Source organism: Haematobia irritans, chromosome 2, assembly GCF_050003625.1.
Source record: "Haematobia irritans isolate KBUSLIRL chromosome 2, ASM5000362v1, whole genome shotgun sequence".
Classification (NCBI taxonomy): Eukaryota; Metazoa; Arthropoda; class Insecta; order Diptera; family Muscidae; genus Haematobia; species Haematobia irritans.
In genome coordinates this window covers 42667404-42684407 of record NC_134398.1, presented here as the reverse complement: position 1 = coordinate 42684407, position 17004 = coordinate 42667404, and the positions used below count along the sequence as shown (strand labels likewise).

The window sequence follows — 17004 nt, the reverse complement described above, 5'->3', positions numbered from 1 at the left end:
CAAATTGTAGTAAAGAAATACTTTTTTTAATATGTTACAACAAATCGTCAACATTTTCGACATTCCGAAATTTTCGAAAAGTGGAAAATTTGATTCTCCGAATTTTTAAAAACTTTTGCGATTATTGAAATGTGGGTTTTTTTTAATAACTACGTCGTTTTTTTTTTTTTTTTTTGATAAAGTTTCAGCATTAAAAGAGTTAACTCTTACATTCCACTTTTGTAAAATTCGGTTTTCGGAATTCGAACTTTAGTTTTTAAATTTTGAGAAGTCGATTTTGGGTCTTTTTTAAAAAATTCCAAAAAGTCTTCTTTGAACTTTTATATTTATAGAAAATACGACTTTGAACTCTTGACAAATTTGCGTCATGTATAAAACACAAAATGCAAATATATATTATAATAACAAAAATCGTCAACATTTTCGACATTCCGAAATTTTCGAAAGTGAAAAATTAGATTTTTCGAAGTTTTAAAAACTTTTGGGATTATTGAAATGTGGATTTTTTTTAATCATTACGTCGTTTTTTTTTTGATGAAGTTTCACCATTAAAAGAGGCTTTTTCAAAATATTAAAAAATCGTCGCCTACATAGTCGACTTTTCGGATTTTTGGAAAATTGTAAAATTTTCCACTTTTTGAAAGCTTTTACGATTATTGAAATGTGAGTTTCTTACGTCACTACTTCGCCATTCCATAATTTTTTAGCTTTAAAAGAGCTAACTCTCACATACCACTTTTGTAAACTTCGGATATCGGAATTCTGACTATTTTCAAATTTGGAAAAGTCGATTTTGGCATTTTTTAAAAAAAATGTCAAAAGGTCTTCTATTGACTTTTACTTTTAACTCTTGATAGATTTCAACCGCATCGGGTTAAAATGTTCTCCTCCTAGAAGCTGCGCATGCCAAATATTTGGGGACGATTTATGTGGGGACTAACCTAAACATAGTCCGATATTGCCCATTTGCACCACCATCCGACCTACGTCAATAACAAATACTTGTGCCAAGCGTAAAGTCGATAGCTTGTTTCGTTCGGAAATTGGCGTGATCTTAACATATGGTCGGACGGACATCGCTAGATCGACTCAGAATTTTACCACGATCCAGATTATTTATATATTCTATGGAGTCTGAGACCAATATTTCGATGTGTTACAAACGGAATGACAAAGTTGATATGGCCCCATCCTTGGGAGTCACTGTGGTGCAATGGTTAGCATGACCATCTTGCATACACAATGTCGTGGGTTCAATGCCTTCTTCGACCGAACATCAAAAAGTTTTTCAGCGAAGGATTGTCCCACCTCAGTAATGCTGGTGACATTTCTGGGTGTTTCAAAGCTTATCTAAGTGGTTTCACTGCAAAGTGGAACACCGTTCGGACTCGGCTATAAAAAGGAGGACCCTTGTAATTGAGCTAAAAATGGAATCGGACAGCACTCAGTGATAAGAGAGAACTTCGCCACTGTGGTATCACAATGGTCTGAATAGTCTAAGTGAGCCTGATACATCGGGCTGCCACCTTACCTAACCTACCCCCTATCCTATGGTGGAGGATATAAAAATATGTCCGTCCAGGTCGTCGATCGGATGCCGACTAATTTCAAACTTCATTCATTATAAAAATAAACTCAAATTCTATAAAAACAATATTTCATTAATTATATTTAAAATTGTTGTTCTAATTTTTTTTAACTAAAAAAAAGTTCCTTATAACATAGAAGACTCTCTCAGCTTAGAAGGTACACTTAAACAAAAACTCCTTAAAATTTAGAATAAAATATAAATGACACACTCTATATATATATATATATATATATATATATATGGCAGTGAACTAACTATACAACACAACAAAACTTTGGCATACAGAGTTTGCAAATTGGAAAACTAACGTTATCACTTGAAGCATGCTGGGCCCACTTTAAAGCCAAAAGCTTGATTTTCTTTAGCATAGTCCAAGGGCAGGAAATCACTGATGGGCAAATAATTTAAACGTTTGGTTTTTATTACCAGTGTAGTAGATCCTGTGGAATAGTGATTCTGCAAAAGGGAGAAGGAACAAATAAAAAACTCTCATAAATCTCATTGTGCTCATTCAACTCCCATTCCTGTATGCCAACTTACCGCACATTCATCTTTCACCGCTTCCGGTTTGATCGCTGTACCATTATGGGTTATTTCCATTTCATTATCACCCAAAAATGTTAAAGCCTTCTCGTGACTGGCCTTGGCTCGATCATACCAGGCAACCGAGTTGCGACAATAGTAGGTGAAATTCTGTGATACTTCCTGTGATGATAATTTCAGGAAGGATAATTGTACTCCTCCTACTCCATCATAGGTTATTTTCGAGCCTCCCTGAATTTTGGAGAACCATTGGTTTTCACCTGCATATTTCCATGGGACCAAAGGCATTTCCGAAGTATGAACATCAGGATATATACAGGTCTCTCCACTGTTGGTCATATTGCAATAAACATGGATGGCATCATCTGGCATACCACCATTGGGATCAATCCAATACCAATCGTCTTCAAATTGTGGATGGGCATAGTGTAGATCGCGGCACGTGCGACCTGGATTGTCTTGAGTTCCCGTGGGTTTACGTATCCGGTCCATTTCCTGACGCATTGTGTAGATGGCATTGTACATATCAACGATTTTATCCGAAGCTTCTGGTAACTCTACTTTGTTCTTCTTCTTCTTACGTTTTGGTTTCTTACGATCTTCATTGGACTTTTGACTTGGAGCTGACATTACTCCCATTAACTCGTTAAAGTCGTCTTCTTCATCAAGCGCAGACATGTCAACATCTCGGCGTCGTCTTGTCTCTGCTTTGGTTGAGGAGTATTGTTGCATTTGGAAGAGTAAATCTGGAGGGATCATTGGAGCTTCTGCAGGAGCTCCTGGGGCGCCAGGAGGTCCAGGTGGTCCTATATCTCCCTTATTGCCGGCACGACCTTCTACACCTTTTGGACCAGTGGGTCCATGCATTCCTGGTAAACCGGGAGGACCATCATTGCCTTTGGGGCCAATGGGACCCATTGGCCCGGGATCTCCCTTAAGACCTTCAGGTCCTTGAGGGCCTCGTAAACCTCTATCTCCTTTCTCGCCTTGCTCACCTTTCATACCAACCATACCCAGTTCACCACGATGACCTTTAGGTCCTCTTCGACCGCGATCTCCTTTGGGACCCATTGCCCCAGGCAAACCAATCTTTCCTTCTTTGCCTTCTACGCCCGCCGGACCGGGCAAGCCAGTTTCACCTACTATACCCGGTGGACCTCTCGAGCCTGGGGGCCCTTGAAGACCTGCAGGCCCTGGTGGACCAGACATACCAATCGGGCCAATTAATCCTAAATCACCCTTTTCTCCTTTTTCACCTTGGGGACCAGCTGGTCCCTGCATGCCTGCTGGTCCTTCTGGGCCTTGCTTTCCTGGAGGACCATTTTCACCTATTCTACCCTCAGGACCTTGCTCACCAGGAGGACCTGGTTCTCCTGGCTTACCATCTTCACCTTCGGGACCCACATCACCTTTGGGACCAATTAAACCTGGCTCACCCCTTGCTCCGGGGAAACCTCTTGGGCCCATATCACCCTTTGGTCCTTCCAGACCCTGAATGCCTTGCTTTCCAGGAGCACCTATAGGACCAGATTTTCCTTCCTCACCTTTTGGGCCTATTGCGCCTTTCTCTCCTTCTTTACCCATGGGTCCTACGGGGCCAGGAGGTCCTTGCGGTCCATCAGCTCCAGTAAGTCCTGTGGGTCCTCGCTGGCCGGGTTTACCTTGATGACCATGAGCTCCTGAAAACATAAGAGAAGATAATAAATATCAATACCGATGCCAATATATTCGTTAGTTTTGCCAACATCACGTCTTGTATTACAATTTCTCCCTCTCTTCTCACTCAGCGAAAGAGTTTGTCGAAAAGGCTTTCCTGCACGTAAATTACTTTTTGGGAGAGGAGGAATAGTACAGCTGTTTCAAAAAAAAAACGAGTGCAGAAACCATAGACTTACCTTTTGGTCCTCTTCTTCCTTGATCTCCTGGAGGACCAGGTGGTCCTACAGGTCCCATTAGACCGTCATCACCTCGTTCCCCTTTAACACCAGCGGGACCTGGTAAACCTTGCAAGCCTGGTTTACCCGGCAATCCTTGAATACCCTGCTTTCCATCCTCGCCTTTTATACCTCTGTGCCCTTGTTCACCTGGTGGACCTTTCTCTCCAGGAGTACCAGGAGTGCCAGACTCTCCTCTAGGTCCTTGGGGACCAGCTGAACCAATTGGACCCTAAAACCAACAAAAATTATGTGTTATTAAACGATATATCTAAAAATCATTAATAAATTGCCCCGTTCCCGATTTAGGAATTACTGCAATTTGCAAGCATATAAGCATGAAATCGACTTCTGAGTGCATTGGTATAATACATACCTGTTCTCCTTGATTTCCCTTAAGACCCTTTTCTCCAGGAATGCCAGCATCACCTTTGTCACCATCTTCGCCAGGGGTACCTTGGGGTCCTGGTGGTCCCGGTAGACCTCTTAGACCGGGTGTTCCATCTCTTCCATGGGGACCCATGGGACCTTTTTCACCAACTTCGCCTTTAGCACCGGGAGCCCCAGGATTGCCAGGTGGTCCTGCGTTTCCTGGTGGTCCGGGTGGACCCAATTGTCCAGGACTTCCAGCCTGTCCTTTGTCTCCTCGCAAACCAGGAGCACCCATAACACCTTGCTCTCCTTTTAGACCAGGCAATCCAGGTTGACCTTGATGACCTCTTTCACCTGGGAATCCAGGCAGACCAGTGGCACCCTGAGGGCCCTGATTACCCATTGGACCAGGGGGTCCAGGTGGACCTTCTTTACCAGACTCTCCTGGTAATCCAGCTTCGCCAGGTTGACCTGGAAGACCGGGTATACCAGGCTCACCGATGGGACCCATTTCACCGGGGGCTCCACGAGGACCAATAACACCAGCTTCACCCATGGGACCAGGCTTACCAGGTTCACCCTTTAGGAAGGATTAATATTAAGATAAGTTTTACAAATTAATTTACTTTTCTCTTTTTAGAAATGCTAACGCTTACCGGTTGACCTCTTTCTCCTGGAGGACCAGCTGGTCCAGGTTTTCCATCAGCTCCGGGATTACCGGGCATACCAATAAAACCCCTGGGGCCTTCAGCACCTTGAGGACCATTTTCTCCTTGTGGCCCTGGGGGACCTGGCTGGCCTGAATCACCTTTGGGTCCCGGACTGCCGTCACTGCCTCTCCTTCCCCTGGAACCTCGAAAACCTCTTGGACCCATTTCTCCACGCTCTCCACTTGGTCCTTGAGGACCACGTTCTCCTTTCATACCAGCAGGGCCCGTGGTGCCAGTAGCGCCTTTATCACCTTTATCGCCAGAAGGTCCAGGATAGCCCTGGAATCCTTGGGGACCTTGCTTACCCTTTTCACCCGTAGGTCCCGGTGGACCAGTTTCACCCCTAGGCCCCTCAAAACCTTTTGGACCTTCGGGACCCTCTGGACCAGGAGAGCCTGCTGCACCTGCTTGCCCTCTTTCACCTGGGGGACCCATATCACCTTTTTCACCATCCATACCACGATCTCCAGCATCACCTTTATCACCCGTGGGTCCTCGTGGTCCATCATCACCTTTCGAACCTCTTGGTCCAGGAAATCCTACAGGACCTTGTGACCCTTGCATACCTTGATCTCCCTTTGCGCCCGTTAATCCAGGAGTACCAGCAACTCCTGGAGCACCATCAGCACCTGGTAGACCAGGTAAGCCAGGTTTTCCACTAGGTCCTGGTATTCCGGAGGGACCTGTTTTTCCTTGTGGTCCTGGTGAGCCAGGTGGACCGGAAGGACCTTGTTGTCCAGGAGGTCCAGGTTGACCGGTTGGGCCTACGTTACCTTTGGGACCATTTTGTCCTTCATTACCTTGAGGTCCAGGATTGCCTGTTGGCCCCGGAAAGCCACGGGGACCGGGAAATCCTCGAGGGCCCTATAGAAACAACGATTCAAATGGGATCTCCTAGCACACTATTTTAAGTTTTGTTTTCACATACCAATTCACCAGGTAGACCGGGTAAACCTGGAGGTCCATCTTCGCCTGGATGACCTTCTATACCTTGTTGTCCTTTTTCACCTCTCTGACCGGGTACTCCTCGATGACCTTTTTCCCCTGGAATGCCCATAACACCCATGGGCCCCACCTCCCCCTTGGACCCTTGAGGGCCTTGGGGCCCACGTTCACCATCTCGACCAGAACGTCCCCGTCGACCTTCTCTTCCTTGGGGTCCTGTAGGTCCACGTAATCCTCTCAATCCCTGTCGCAGATAAATATTCTAAATGAAATTAACCACTTAGATAGAATTGGCCACGTAAAGACTTACTGGTTCTCCAGCATCTCCAGGTTCGCCCTTTTGTCCTTGGGGCCCAGTAAGACCAGGTGGTCCCGGAGGACCAGTTAAACCCATAGGACCCTCGGGACCACGAAGTGCCATCTAGGGGAAAGGGAGATAATTAAATAATTATGAATATTATTTTTAAAAACATGGATATTATTCTTAAATACAATGAAATTTTTCGTTATTGTAATGAAATCTTTCCTACTTTTAATATATAGAATTACAAATTATTTTTTCTTTGAGTCTATAACTCACCATATGTTGCGCTATCATTTGCCGAATCGCTTCTGCTTGATTATCAGGGCCTTTTTCATTACCACTGCCCGATGAAGTCTGCGAAAGAAATATCGGAATTTTTGAATTAAAGAATAACTACATAACTCATTTTATCTTACCGGTACTACGAAAACATGACCCGGTGGACCTTGTATACCATCTGTTCCAGGCAAGCCATCACGTCCTGGTTCTCCTTTAGATCCTCTTTCACCTGGTGGTCCCGGAACACCTGTATAACCTCTAGGACCTGGATAGCATGGCTGTCCTCCGGACTCTGAAGGCCTTCCTAATACTGATGTCGTATTATATCCTTCGTTTCCCATAGTACCATCTAAATCGTTATTTGTCGACCCGGATATATCGGGAGAGTTACCGTCTTTGGCATTTTTTGCTGGTTTATTTTTCTTTTTGGGTTTTTTCGTTGATGTATCGTTTTTTGGTCGTATTTGTTCAGCACCTAATTCGTCGGAATAGATATCCGGTTCGTTTTCCATGCCGTTCAATTCGCTGGAATCGATTTCATTGCCAAAATCTATATCGATTAGCCCACCATTCACGTCAAGTTCATTCGATGTCGTTGGACCTCTAGTATCACTACCATCACCAGATATGTGAACACCCATGGACCCAGAGTTTGTAATGCCACTTGATATATTATTACTTCCCCCATTAAGCATACCACCAGAGGTTTGGCTTCCAGTTATAATCGTGCCACCTGATATGGCACCTCCTTCTAGGATTTCGCCTCCAATAACTACACCACCTGAACTATGACTTCCGCCGCTTGTCATACCTTGAGCTGTGTGAATGTCTATGCCGCCACCGGAAATGTGGAGATTGCCGCCGCTCATACTTCCAGATGTGTGAATACTTCCTCCGCCCATACTTCCAGATGTGTGAATACTTCCACCTCCCATACTTCCAGATGTGTGAATACTTCCACCACTCCTACTTCCAGAAGAGTGGCTGCTTCCACTGCTCCTACTTCCAGAAGAGTGAGTGCTTCCACCACTCCTACTTCCAGATGTATGAAAACTTCCACCACTTGCAGATCCTGATGTGTGTATACTTCCCCCACCCATACTTCCAGATGTATGTATGCCTCCTCCACCAATAGCTGATATTTGAACACTTCCACCACTTTCGAAACTACCTAAGCCAAATTCGGCCAAGTCATCGTAGCACTCGGGCATATATTTCGTACACACTTCATAGCCAGCCGCTGGAGTATCCCATATAGACATCATTTGAACATCACCAATAAAGAAACCATCATCGTTGCTCATTTGTACTCCAGTTAAAATTAACCCATTAGTAGCTATTGAACTTCCCAAAGAACGTTCCACTCTTCTCGTCACCTGTTTCGAGCAATCCAAATTTAAAGTAGCCGACGTTCCTTTGACACTCAAACCAATTCGATGCCAAGACCTATCGCTAATACCAATTCCAAAGTTAATTTCATTGTGTTGATTGAATCCAGCATCGATTTGTTCGTAACTGAATCGGATTTCAGGTCCAATGCTAAGCGATAACACCTCTTCACTTTCATCCGAATATATGGTGAATAAGGGAGCTCTAGTTTGATTCGAACGTTCGTTACGAACACCTAAGACAATGGAAAAGTCCGATGGAAATCCATTGGGAAAAATCGCTGATGTTTGTACTGTGAGAATAGCATCTTTGGTAATGGCATAAGCTGGTGAATCATGAACTTGATACGCGTTCTTCTCTTCACCACACATGCCGGGTACAGCTTTTATCCCGGGCGGTAAGTCGGGCAGACCGAATTCTTTAATTAAATCCACATAGGTTTCTGGAAAAGAAAAACGAACGTTATAAAAGAAATAGAATAAAAATTTTTTCTAGAGAAATACAATTTTTACAAAATTTTCAATAGAAATACAATTTTTACAAAATTTTCTATAGAAATAAAATTTTGATAAAATTTTCTATAGAAATAAAATTTTGATAAAATTTTCTATATGTTCGCAACAAGTATTTGCAAAAATTTTCTATATTAACAAAATTTTGACAAAATTTTCTATAGAAATACAATTCTAACAAATTTTTCTATACAAACAAAATTTTGACAAAATTTTCTATAGAAATAAAATTCTTACAAAATTTTCTATAGAAATAAAATTTTTACAAAATTTTTTCTAAAAATCACATTTTGACAAAATTTTCTATAGAAATAAAATTTTGACAAAAAATTCTATAAAAATAAAATTTTGACAAAATTTTTTATAGAAAAAAATTTTTATAAAATTTTCTATAGAAATAAAATTTTGAGAAAAATTGCTATAGAAATAAAATGTTCTACAGAAATAAAATTTTGACCATAACAACACCAAAATGACAAATGAAATTTTCTATAGAAATAAAATTTTGAGAACATTTTCTCAAATAAAATTTTCAGAAAATTTGCTATAGAAATAGAATTTTGATAAAGTTTTCTATATATATAACTAAAACTTTGACAAAATTTTCTATAGCAACAAAATTTTGCAAAAAATTTATATAACAACAAAATTTTTCCAAAATTTTCTATATGTTAGAAATAATATTTTGACAAAATTGTCTATAGAAATACAATTTTGACGAAATTTTCTATAGAAATACAATTTTGACAAAATTTTCTACAGAAATAAAATTTTGCAAACATTTTCTATAGAAATAAAATTTTGCAAAAATTTTCTATAGAAATAAAATTTAGAGAAATTTTTCTTACAAACAAATTTTTGAGAAAATTTGCTATAGAAATAGAATTTTTCTATATAAATAAAATTTTGACAAAATTTTCTTTAGAAATAAAATTTTGACAAAATTTTCTATAGACATAAAATTTTGAGAACATTTTATTTGTATAGAAATAACATTTCGAAAAAATTTTCAATAGAAATACAATGTTGATACAATTTTCTATAGAAATAAAATTTTCACAAAATTTTGAGAACAATTTATTTGTATAGAAATAAAATTTTGAGAAAATTTTCTTTAGAAATATAATTTTGCCAAATTTTCTTTAGAAACAAAATTTTTTTTCTATTGAAATAAAATTTGACAAACTTTTCTATAGAAATAAAATTTTGACAAAATTTTCTATAGAAATACAATTTTGACAAAATTTTCTATAGAAATACAATTTTGACAAAATTTTCTATAGAAATCAAATTTTGACATAATTTTCTATAGAATTAAAATTTTCATAAAATTGTCTATAGAAATACAATTTTGACGAAATTTTCTATAGAAATAAAATTTTTGCCAAAATTTGACATAGAAATAAAATTTTCTACAGAAATAAAATTTTGACCGTAACAACACCAAAATGACAAATGAAATTTTCTATAGAAATAATGGAAAAAGAAGAGGAGGCACGCTCAAAATAAACCCAGCCATGTGAATTCAAATCGATGATTTGACAGTGGCATAGGAAAAGAGATATGTTTGTTTCGAATTTATTTCGGCATAAGCCGTCTATCAATGTAAAACCTTTTTTCGGAGGGTTCAAGTGTGGTTTTTGTTGGGTTTAATAAACTGCCAAATTTTCTTTAGAAACAAAATTTTGACAAAATCTTCTATAGAAATAAAATTTTGACAACATTTTCTATTGGAATAAAATTTGACAAACTTTTCTATAGAAATAAAATTTTCTATAGAAATAAAATTTTGACAAAATTGTCTATAGAAATAAAATTTTGACAAAATTGTCTATAGAAATAAAATTTTGACGAAGTTTTCTATAGAAATAAAATTTTGACAAAATTTTCTGTAGAAATAAAATTTTGAGAAAATTTGCTATAGACATCAAATGTTTATAAAATTTTCTATAGAAACAAAATGTTGACAAAATTTTCTATAGAAATCAAATTTTGACATAATTTTCTATAGAAATAAAATTTTGACAAAATTGTCTATAGAAATACAATTTTGACGAAATTTTCTATAGAAATAAAATTTTGACAAAATTTTCTATAGAAATAACAACATTTGATGATAAAATTTCCTATAGAAATAAAATTTTTGCCAAAATTTGCTATAGAAATAAAATTTTCTACAGAAGTAAAACTTTGACCGTAACAACACTAAAATGACAAATGAAATTTTCTATAGAAATAAAATGTTGACAACATTTTCTATAGAAATAAAATTTGACAAAATTTTCTATAGAAATAAAATTTTGACAACATTTTCTTTACAAATAAAATTTTGACAAAATTCTTCTGATATGCTAAATAAAGAAGATAGTATTGCAGAGCAACCCAAGAAATGGGTACTTTTCTATTCTGAGGAATGACAAAATTATTTATCTGAATCATTTATTAAATTTATTTCAGTGTATGCTGTTCTAATCGAATGAAAAATATTCCTTTTTCAACCAACCAACACTTTCTCCAATTAATGACGTGCGTGATAATCAAAAACTCGAGCCATATACGTACACTGAAAAAAAAGCATGCCCGGTTCCAAAGATTTTGTCTTTACTTTAAAAAATTTGGTATTGATTCCGAGCCAAAGAAGCGGAGAATACAAGTAAGGATACTTTTAAGACACAATTCTCTTTTAAATTTGGGTTTTGTGTACTTGCTTCTAGGAAGCAAATTTTAATTTTTCGGTTTCTCAGCTTTTTTTCTTCATATGCTATCAAAGTCCTTTAAAAACGAGTTAACGACAACTTTATTTTCCAAATTAAGACTCGACTTCCACTAGGAATTATTCTACGTTTCAAGTAAAAAATGTCTTTAAAATAAAGTTTTGAAAAACTTGTCCTATATTTGAACGATTTTTTGCTTTATAGTCAAGATGCAAAACGACAACAAATTTAATGACAATTTCATTAAATTTAAAGAATTTTTCTGAATTATTAAAGTCAAGTTGACTTTAGCCCAAACATTTTTAAGTGAAATCACTTAACTATAAGGACAATACGACTTCACTGAAAAGTTTATCGACTTTTGGACAAGGAAAAAAACTTTATATTAGAGAAATGCGTCTTCTATGCTAAGCAAAATTTGCAATCGTATTTTAAAGACATGAAATCTTTAACCTCACGACAATATTTTTTTCAGTGTACAATTCCATCATTGTAGCCTTAATACTGCCATCAATGGGACAATTTTTTTATTAATTGTATGTCCTCGGCTTGCTTTCTCCTCTATTTCAATCGAGTATTCTCCTTGGTCTCAATGGTGAAAAAGTCTAGTCTATCAAAGAGTGAATGACGTAGATTGAGTTAGTTTAACAAGCAATTCCAATCAATTTGTTGCATAGTATTGACACCATAACATTACGAAATAAATAGAATTTATTTCTTTTTAACACACAGATGATTTTAGGACACATATGGACGGAGCCATATGCTTGGTAACCAAATGCACAAAAAGACTTTGATTAAAATTTTAAAAAATGTTCTTAACAAATTTGCCAACGATTGCCATTATGGAAATGCAACGAATAGCTGGGCCCCTAGATCAAATGCCAATCTTGCTTATAAATAGGGTTCAAGCCACGGTTGTAAAGGATAACCTTTTAAATCGAGCTAAAAAGAATGATTGGTTTACATTCCTTAATATGAGAGTAAATAACTATCTGTATGTCTGTATAAGAAAGTGAGGAATCCCCTTACAATGAAAAACACGATATTGTTATACAAAAATCGGACAGCGGCATTAAATGTAGAATTTCAACTAAATTCGATGAAAATTTCTAACTCAGAGGTTCCAGGTATTACAGTGGTGGTTATAAAAATAAGCTCCCATATGGGCCAATTTTCGAATGTTAGTCGAGAGGGATATACTGACATCGCACACAAAATTTCACACAGATCGGACGATGTTTGTTCTTCTATGAGGCTCAAGAAGCACGGTTGCCACAGTTGCAAGATTTCCACCAATAAATTGGCAGAATTTTTGATGTTTTGATAGATTTTGCAAATGTTCTATAGAAATAAAATGTTGACAAAAATAAAATTTCGACAAAATTTGCTATAGAAATAAAATTTTGCAAAAATTTTCTATAGAAATAAAATTGTACAAAATTTTCTATAGAAATAAAATTTTGCAAAAATTTTCTATAGAAATACAATTTTGCAAAAATTTTCTATAGAAATAAAATGTTGACAACATTTTTTCATAGAAATTCAATTTTGACAAAATTTTCTACAGAAATAAAATTTTGTAAACATTTTCTATAGAAATAAAATTTTGTAAACATTTTCTATGGAAATAAAATTTTGTAAAATTTTTCTATAGAAATAAAATTTTGTAAAAATTTTCTATAAAAATAAAACTTTGACAAAATTTTCTATAAAAATAAAATTTTGGCTTGCGAAATTTTATTTCTATAGAAAAAAAATTAAACAAAATTTTCCATAGAAATAAAATTTTAACAAAAATTTTCTATAGAAATAAAATTTGTAAAAATTTTCCATAGAAATAAAATTTTGACAAAATGTTCTATAGAAATACAATTTTGACAAAATTTTGTATAGAAATAAACTTTTGACAAAATTATCTATAGAACTTAAACTTTATTAACATTTTCAATAGAAATAAAATTGTGACAAAATTTACAATTGAAATAAAATTGTAACAAAATATTCTATAGAAATAAAATTTCCTAAACAAAATTTTCTATAGAAATAAAAATGTTGTCAAAATTTTATTTGTATAGAAAGTTTTGTCAAAATTTTATTTCGATTGTAAATTTTGTCACAATTTTATTTCTACAGAAAATTTTTTAAAATTTTAATTCTAAAGAAAATGTCAAAATTTTATTTCTATAGAAAATTTTGTCAAAAACAGTTTTTATACCCTCCACCATAGGATGGGGGTATACTAACATTGTCATTCCGTTTGTAACACATCGAAATATTGCTTTAAGACCCCATAAAGTATATATATTCTGGGTCGTGGTGAAATTCTGAGTCGACCTGAGGTGAAATTCTGAGTCGACCCGATATATAGCCCCCATATAAACCGATCCCGAGATTTGGTTTTGGAGCCTCTTGGAGGAGCAAATTTCATCCGAGTCAGTTGAAATTTGGTACATTGTGCTAGTATATGGCCGTTAACAACTATGCCTAACTAGGTCCATATCGGTCTATAGTTATATATAGCCCTCAGATAAATCGATCCCCAATCATACAAAAATTGGTCCATATCAAGTTCATAATTGTATATAGCCCCCATATAAGCGACCCCCATATTATAATTCAAATTTGGGGGTCCGTTTATATGGGGGCTATATGTAAAAGTGGACCGATATGGCCCATTTGCAATACCATCTGACCTACATCAATAACAACTACTTGTGCCAAGTTTCAAGTCGACAGCTTGTTTCGTTGGGAAGTTAGCGTGATATCAACAGACGGACGGACATGCTCAGATCGACTCAGAATTACACCACGACCAGAATATATATACTTTATGGGGTCCTATAGCAATATTTCGATGTGTTACAAACGGGAGCCACCGTGGTGCAATGGTTAGCATGCCCGCCTTGCATACACAAGGTCGTGGGTTCGATTCCTGCTACGACCGAACACCAAAAAGTTTTTCAGCGGTGGATTATCCCACCTCAGTACTGCTGGTGACATTTCTGAGGGTTTCAAAGCTTCTCTAAGTGGTTTCACTGGAATGTGGAACGCCGTTCGGACTCGGTTATAAAAAGGAGGTCCCTTGTCATTGAGCTTAACATGGAATCGGGCAGCACTCAGTGATAAGAGAGAAGTTCACCGCTGTGGTATCACAATGGACTGAATAGTCTAAGTGAGCCTGATACATCGGGCTGCCACATAACCTAATCTAACCTAACGGAATGACAAAGTTAATATAACCCCCATCCTATGGTGGAGGGTATAATAAGGGAGATCTTAAAAAATTAAAAGTTTTAAAGATATTTAATTTATAGAACTTAAAAAAGTTTAAAGACATTTAATTAGTAGAAAATTTTGTAAAACTTTTATTCTCTACAAAATTTTGTCAAAATTTTATTTCTATAGAAAATTTTGTCAAAATTTTATTTCTATAGAAAATTTTGTCAAAATTTTATTTCTATAGAAAATTTTGTCAAAATTTTATTTCTATAGAAAATTTTGTCAAAATTTTATTTCTATAGAAAATTTTATCAAAATTTTATTTCTATAGAAAATTTTGTCAAAATGTTATTTTTATAGAAAGTTTGTTTCCATATTTTTTTCAAAATTCTATATCTATAAAATATTTTACCAAAATTCTATTTCAATGAAATATTTTATCAAAATTTTATTTCCATAGAAAATTTTTGTTTGATTAAAAATTTATTTAAAACAATCAATTGTTAATCAAACTAAAAATACTAAGACAATTCAGAAATTAATTGAAGAATTGAATCAGAAAATTTGTTTTTGTGTGTAGTTTCCGTTAAATTTTTAAAATCTAAATTAACTCTATTCATATTTTTACACTGCATTTATCATAAATCCAAAATATCTATATTACCTTTCCCATCCACTGTACGTTATTTTTCCCTTAAAGTTAGTGCAAATATGCCCCTCCTATTTTTACGTAATTGCTCTTCACATAGAATTTCCATGATGACCTTAATAACTTTCACAAGGCATTCATTCATACGCTCATATCGAAAGAAAAAAATGCATATGGAGACACTTTATAATTGTTAACCTCGTTTTTTATGCGCCATTAATTTTTTAAGGAAATCATAAATATGAAAATAAATTCAATTTTTTTTTGTGCAAAGTTTTAATTTTAATTAATGACCGCTTTTTGATCTAGCTCCAATGTAGTTACTCTTTAGGTGGCTGGGTAGAATTGCAACATTGTTTGTCCACAATGAATTGTAAATAACGATAACATCTATTATGCGACACAGTGCTTTTATTTATGGTAAAATAAAAGATTTGTTTTTTTTTTTATCGTAGTTATTATTTTATGTGCTTAATAAAATGCTTTCATATTGAGTTTTGAAAAGGTTGAATAGTGGACATATATATTGTTTGTAAAGAAGACATGTCAATGACAGTAATAATTTGATGTAAGTTATCACACACAATGTGCCAGATGTGCCTAACGTAGTGGATTGCACTTTGGCGAGACCACTTTTCGACAAAAAGTTTCAAACTCTAATTCCCAACAGTGACACGGACCCCGTGGAATAAAAGATATATAGATTTCTACACTGATGGCTCCAAATTGGACGGACAAGTGGGTTTCAGAGTATACTCTAAAGATCTGGAACTTCGAATAGCGAAAAGATTACCTGATCACTGTCGTGTTTTTCAGGCTGAAATATTAGCAATAAGAGAAATGGTGAATTGGCTGAGAAGTAATGCTCCAAGCAATATTGGCATTAATATATACTCAGACAGTCAACCTGCAATAAATTCTTGGACTCTGTGTTCCTCAACTCGAAAACGGCCATCGACTGCCGCAAATCTCTCAATGAGATGGCTGAGCAGCACAATATTCACTTAATATGGGTGCCTGCACTTCTTCAAATTGAAGAATTTCTTCATCAAGTTGATGAAAAAATTCCTTAATTTGGCTCCAATGATTTTTTCATCAATTCTATGAAATGCGTTTCATCAAAATCCGGAGATATGAAATATTTCATCAAATTGAAGAAATCTTCTTAGAAATTGATGAAGTTATCGTCATCAATTTTGATGCAGCCCTTCATCAATTTGAACATTACTTCATCAAAACTGATGAACCTCTTCATCAATATTGAGGAAGCTGTTCATCAATATTTATGAAGCTATTCATCAATATTTATGAAATTTCTTCAAAATGATGATTTTTCATCATATTTGAAGTATACTTTCATCAAAAATTCGTATAAATTGTGAAGAAATTTTTTAAAATATATGACACATTTCATATAATGTATGAAACTTCTTCATTTTGATGAAATGTTTCATATAAAATATATGAAATGTTTCTTCAAATTTGATGAATTTTCATAATGTCTATGAAATGTTTCATCAGAGTAAAATTGTTTCTTCAATTTGATAAAACATTTCATACATTATGTATGAAGCATGTCATCAACTTTGATGAAACTTCATTGAATCTATGAAATATTTTCATTGAAGCCAAATTGTTGAAATTATTTCTTCAATTTGATGAAACATTTCATATATAATTTATGAAACATTTCATCAATATTGAAGAAATTTCATTGGATTGATGAAATATTTTCATTGGAGCCAAATTGTTGAAATTATTTCTTCAATTTGATGAAACATTTCATATATAATTTATGAAACATTTCATCAATATTGAAGAAATTTCATTGGATTGATGA

General features: G+C 35.5%; 1 protein-coding gene across 1 annotated transcript in view; it reads right to left on the bottom strand.

The window, feature by feature from the left end:
- Window positions 1-1640: 1640 nt before the first annotated feature.
- Window positions 1641-17004, bottom strand: part of LOC142224079 (uncharacterized) — a 40883-nt gene continuing 25519 nt past the window's right edge. Inside the window, exons 3-11 of the mRNA XM_075293889.1 lie at window positions 6816-8509; window positions 6676-6753; window positions 6406-6516; window positions 6079-6339; window positions 5097-6014; window positions 4445-5020; window positions 4030-4300; window positions 2132-3813; window positions 1641-2047 (exon numbers count right to left, since the gene is read on the bottom strand). Coding sequence (XP_075150004.1) covers window positions 1904-2047; window positions 2132-3813; window positions 4030-4300; window positions 4445-5020; window positions 5097-6014; window positions 6079-6339; window positions 6406-6516; window positions 6676-6753; window positions 6816-8509 — 5735 coding nt within the window. The 3' untranslated portion in view covers window positions 1641-1903. The remainder of the gene's footprint in view (window positions 2048-2131; window positions 3814-4029; window positions 4301-4444; window positions 5021-5096; window positions 6015-6078; window positions 6340-6405; window positions 6517-6675; window positions 6754-6815; window positions 8510-17004) is intronic.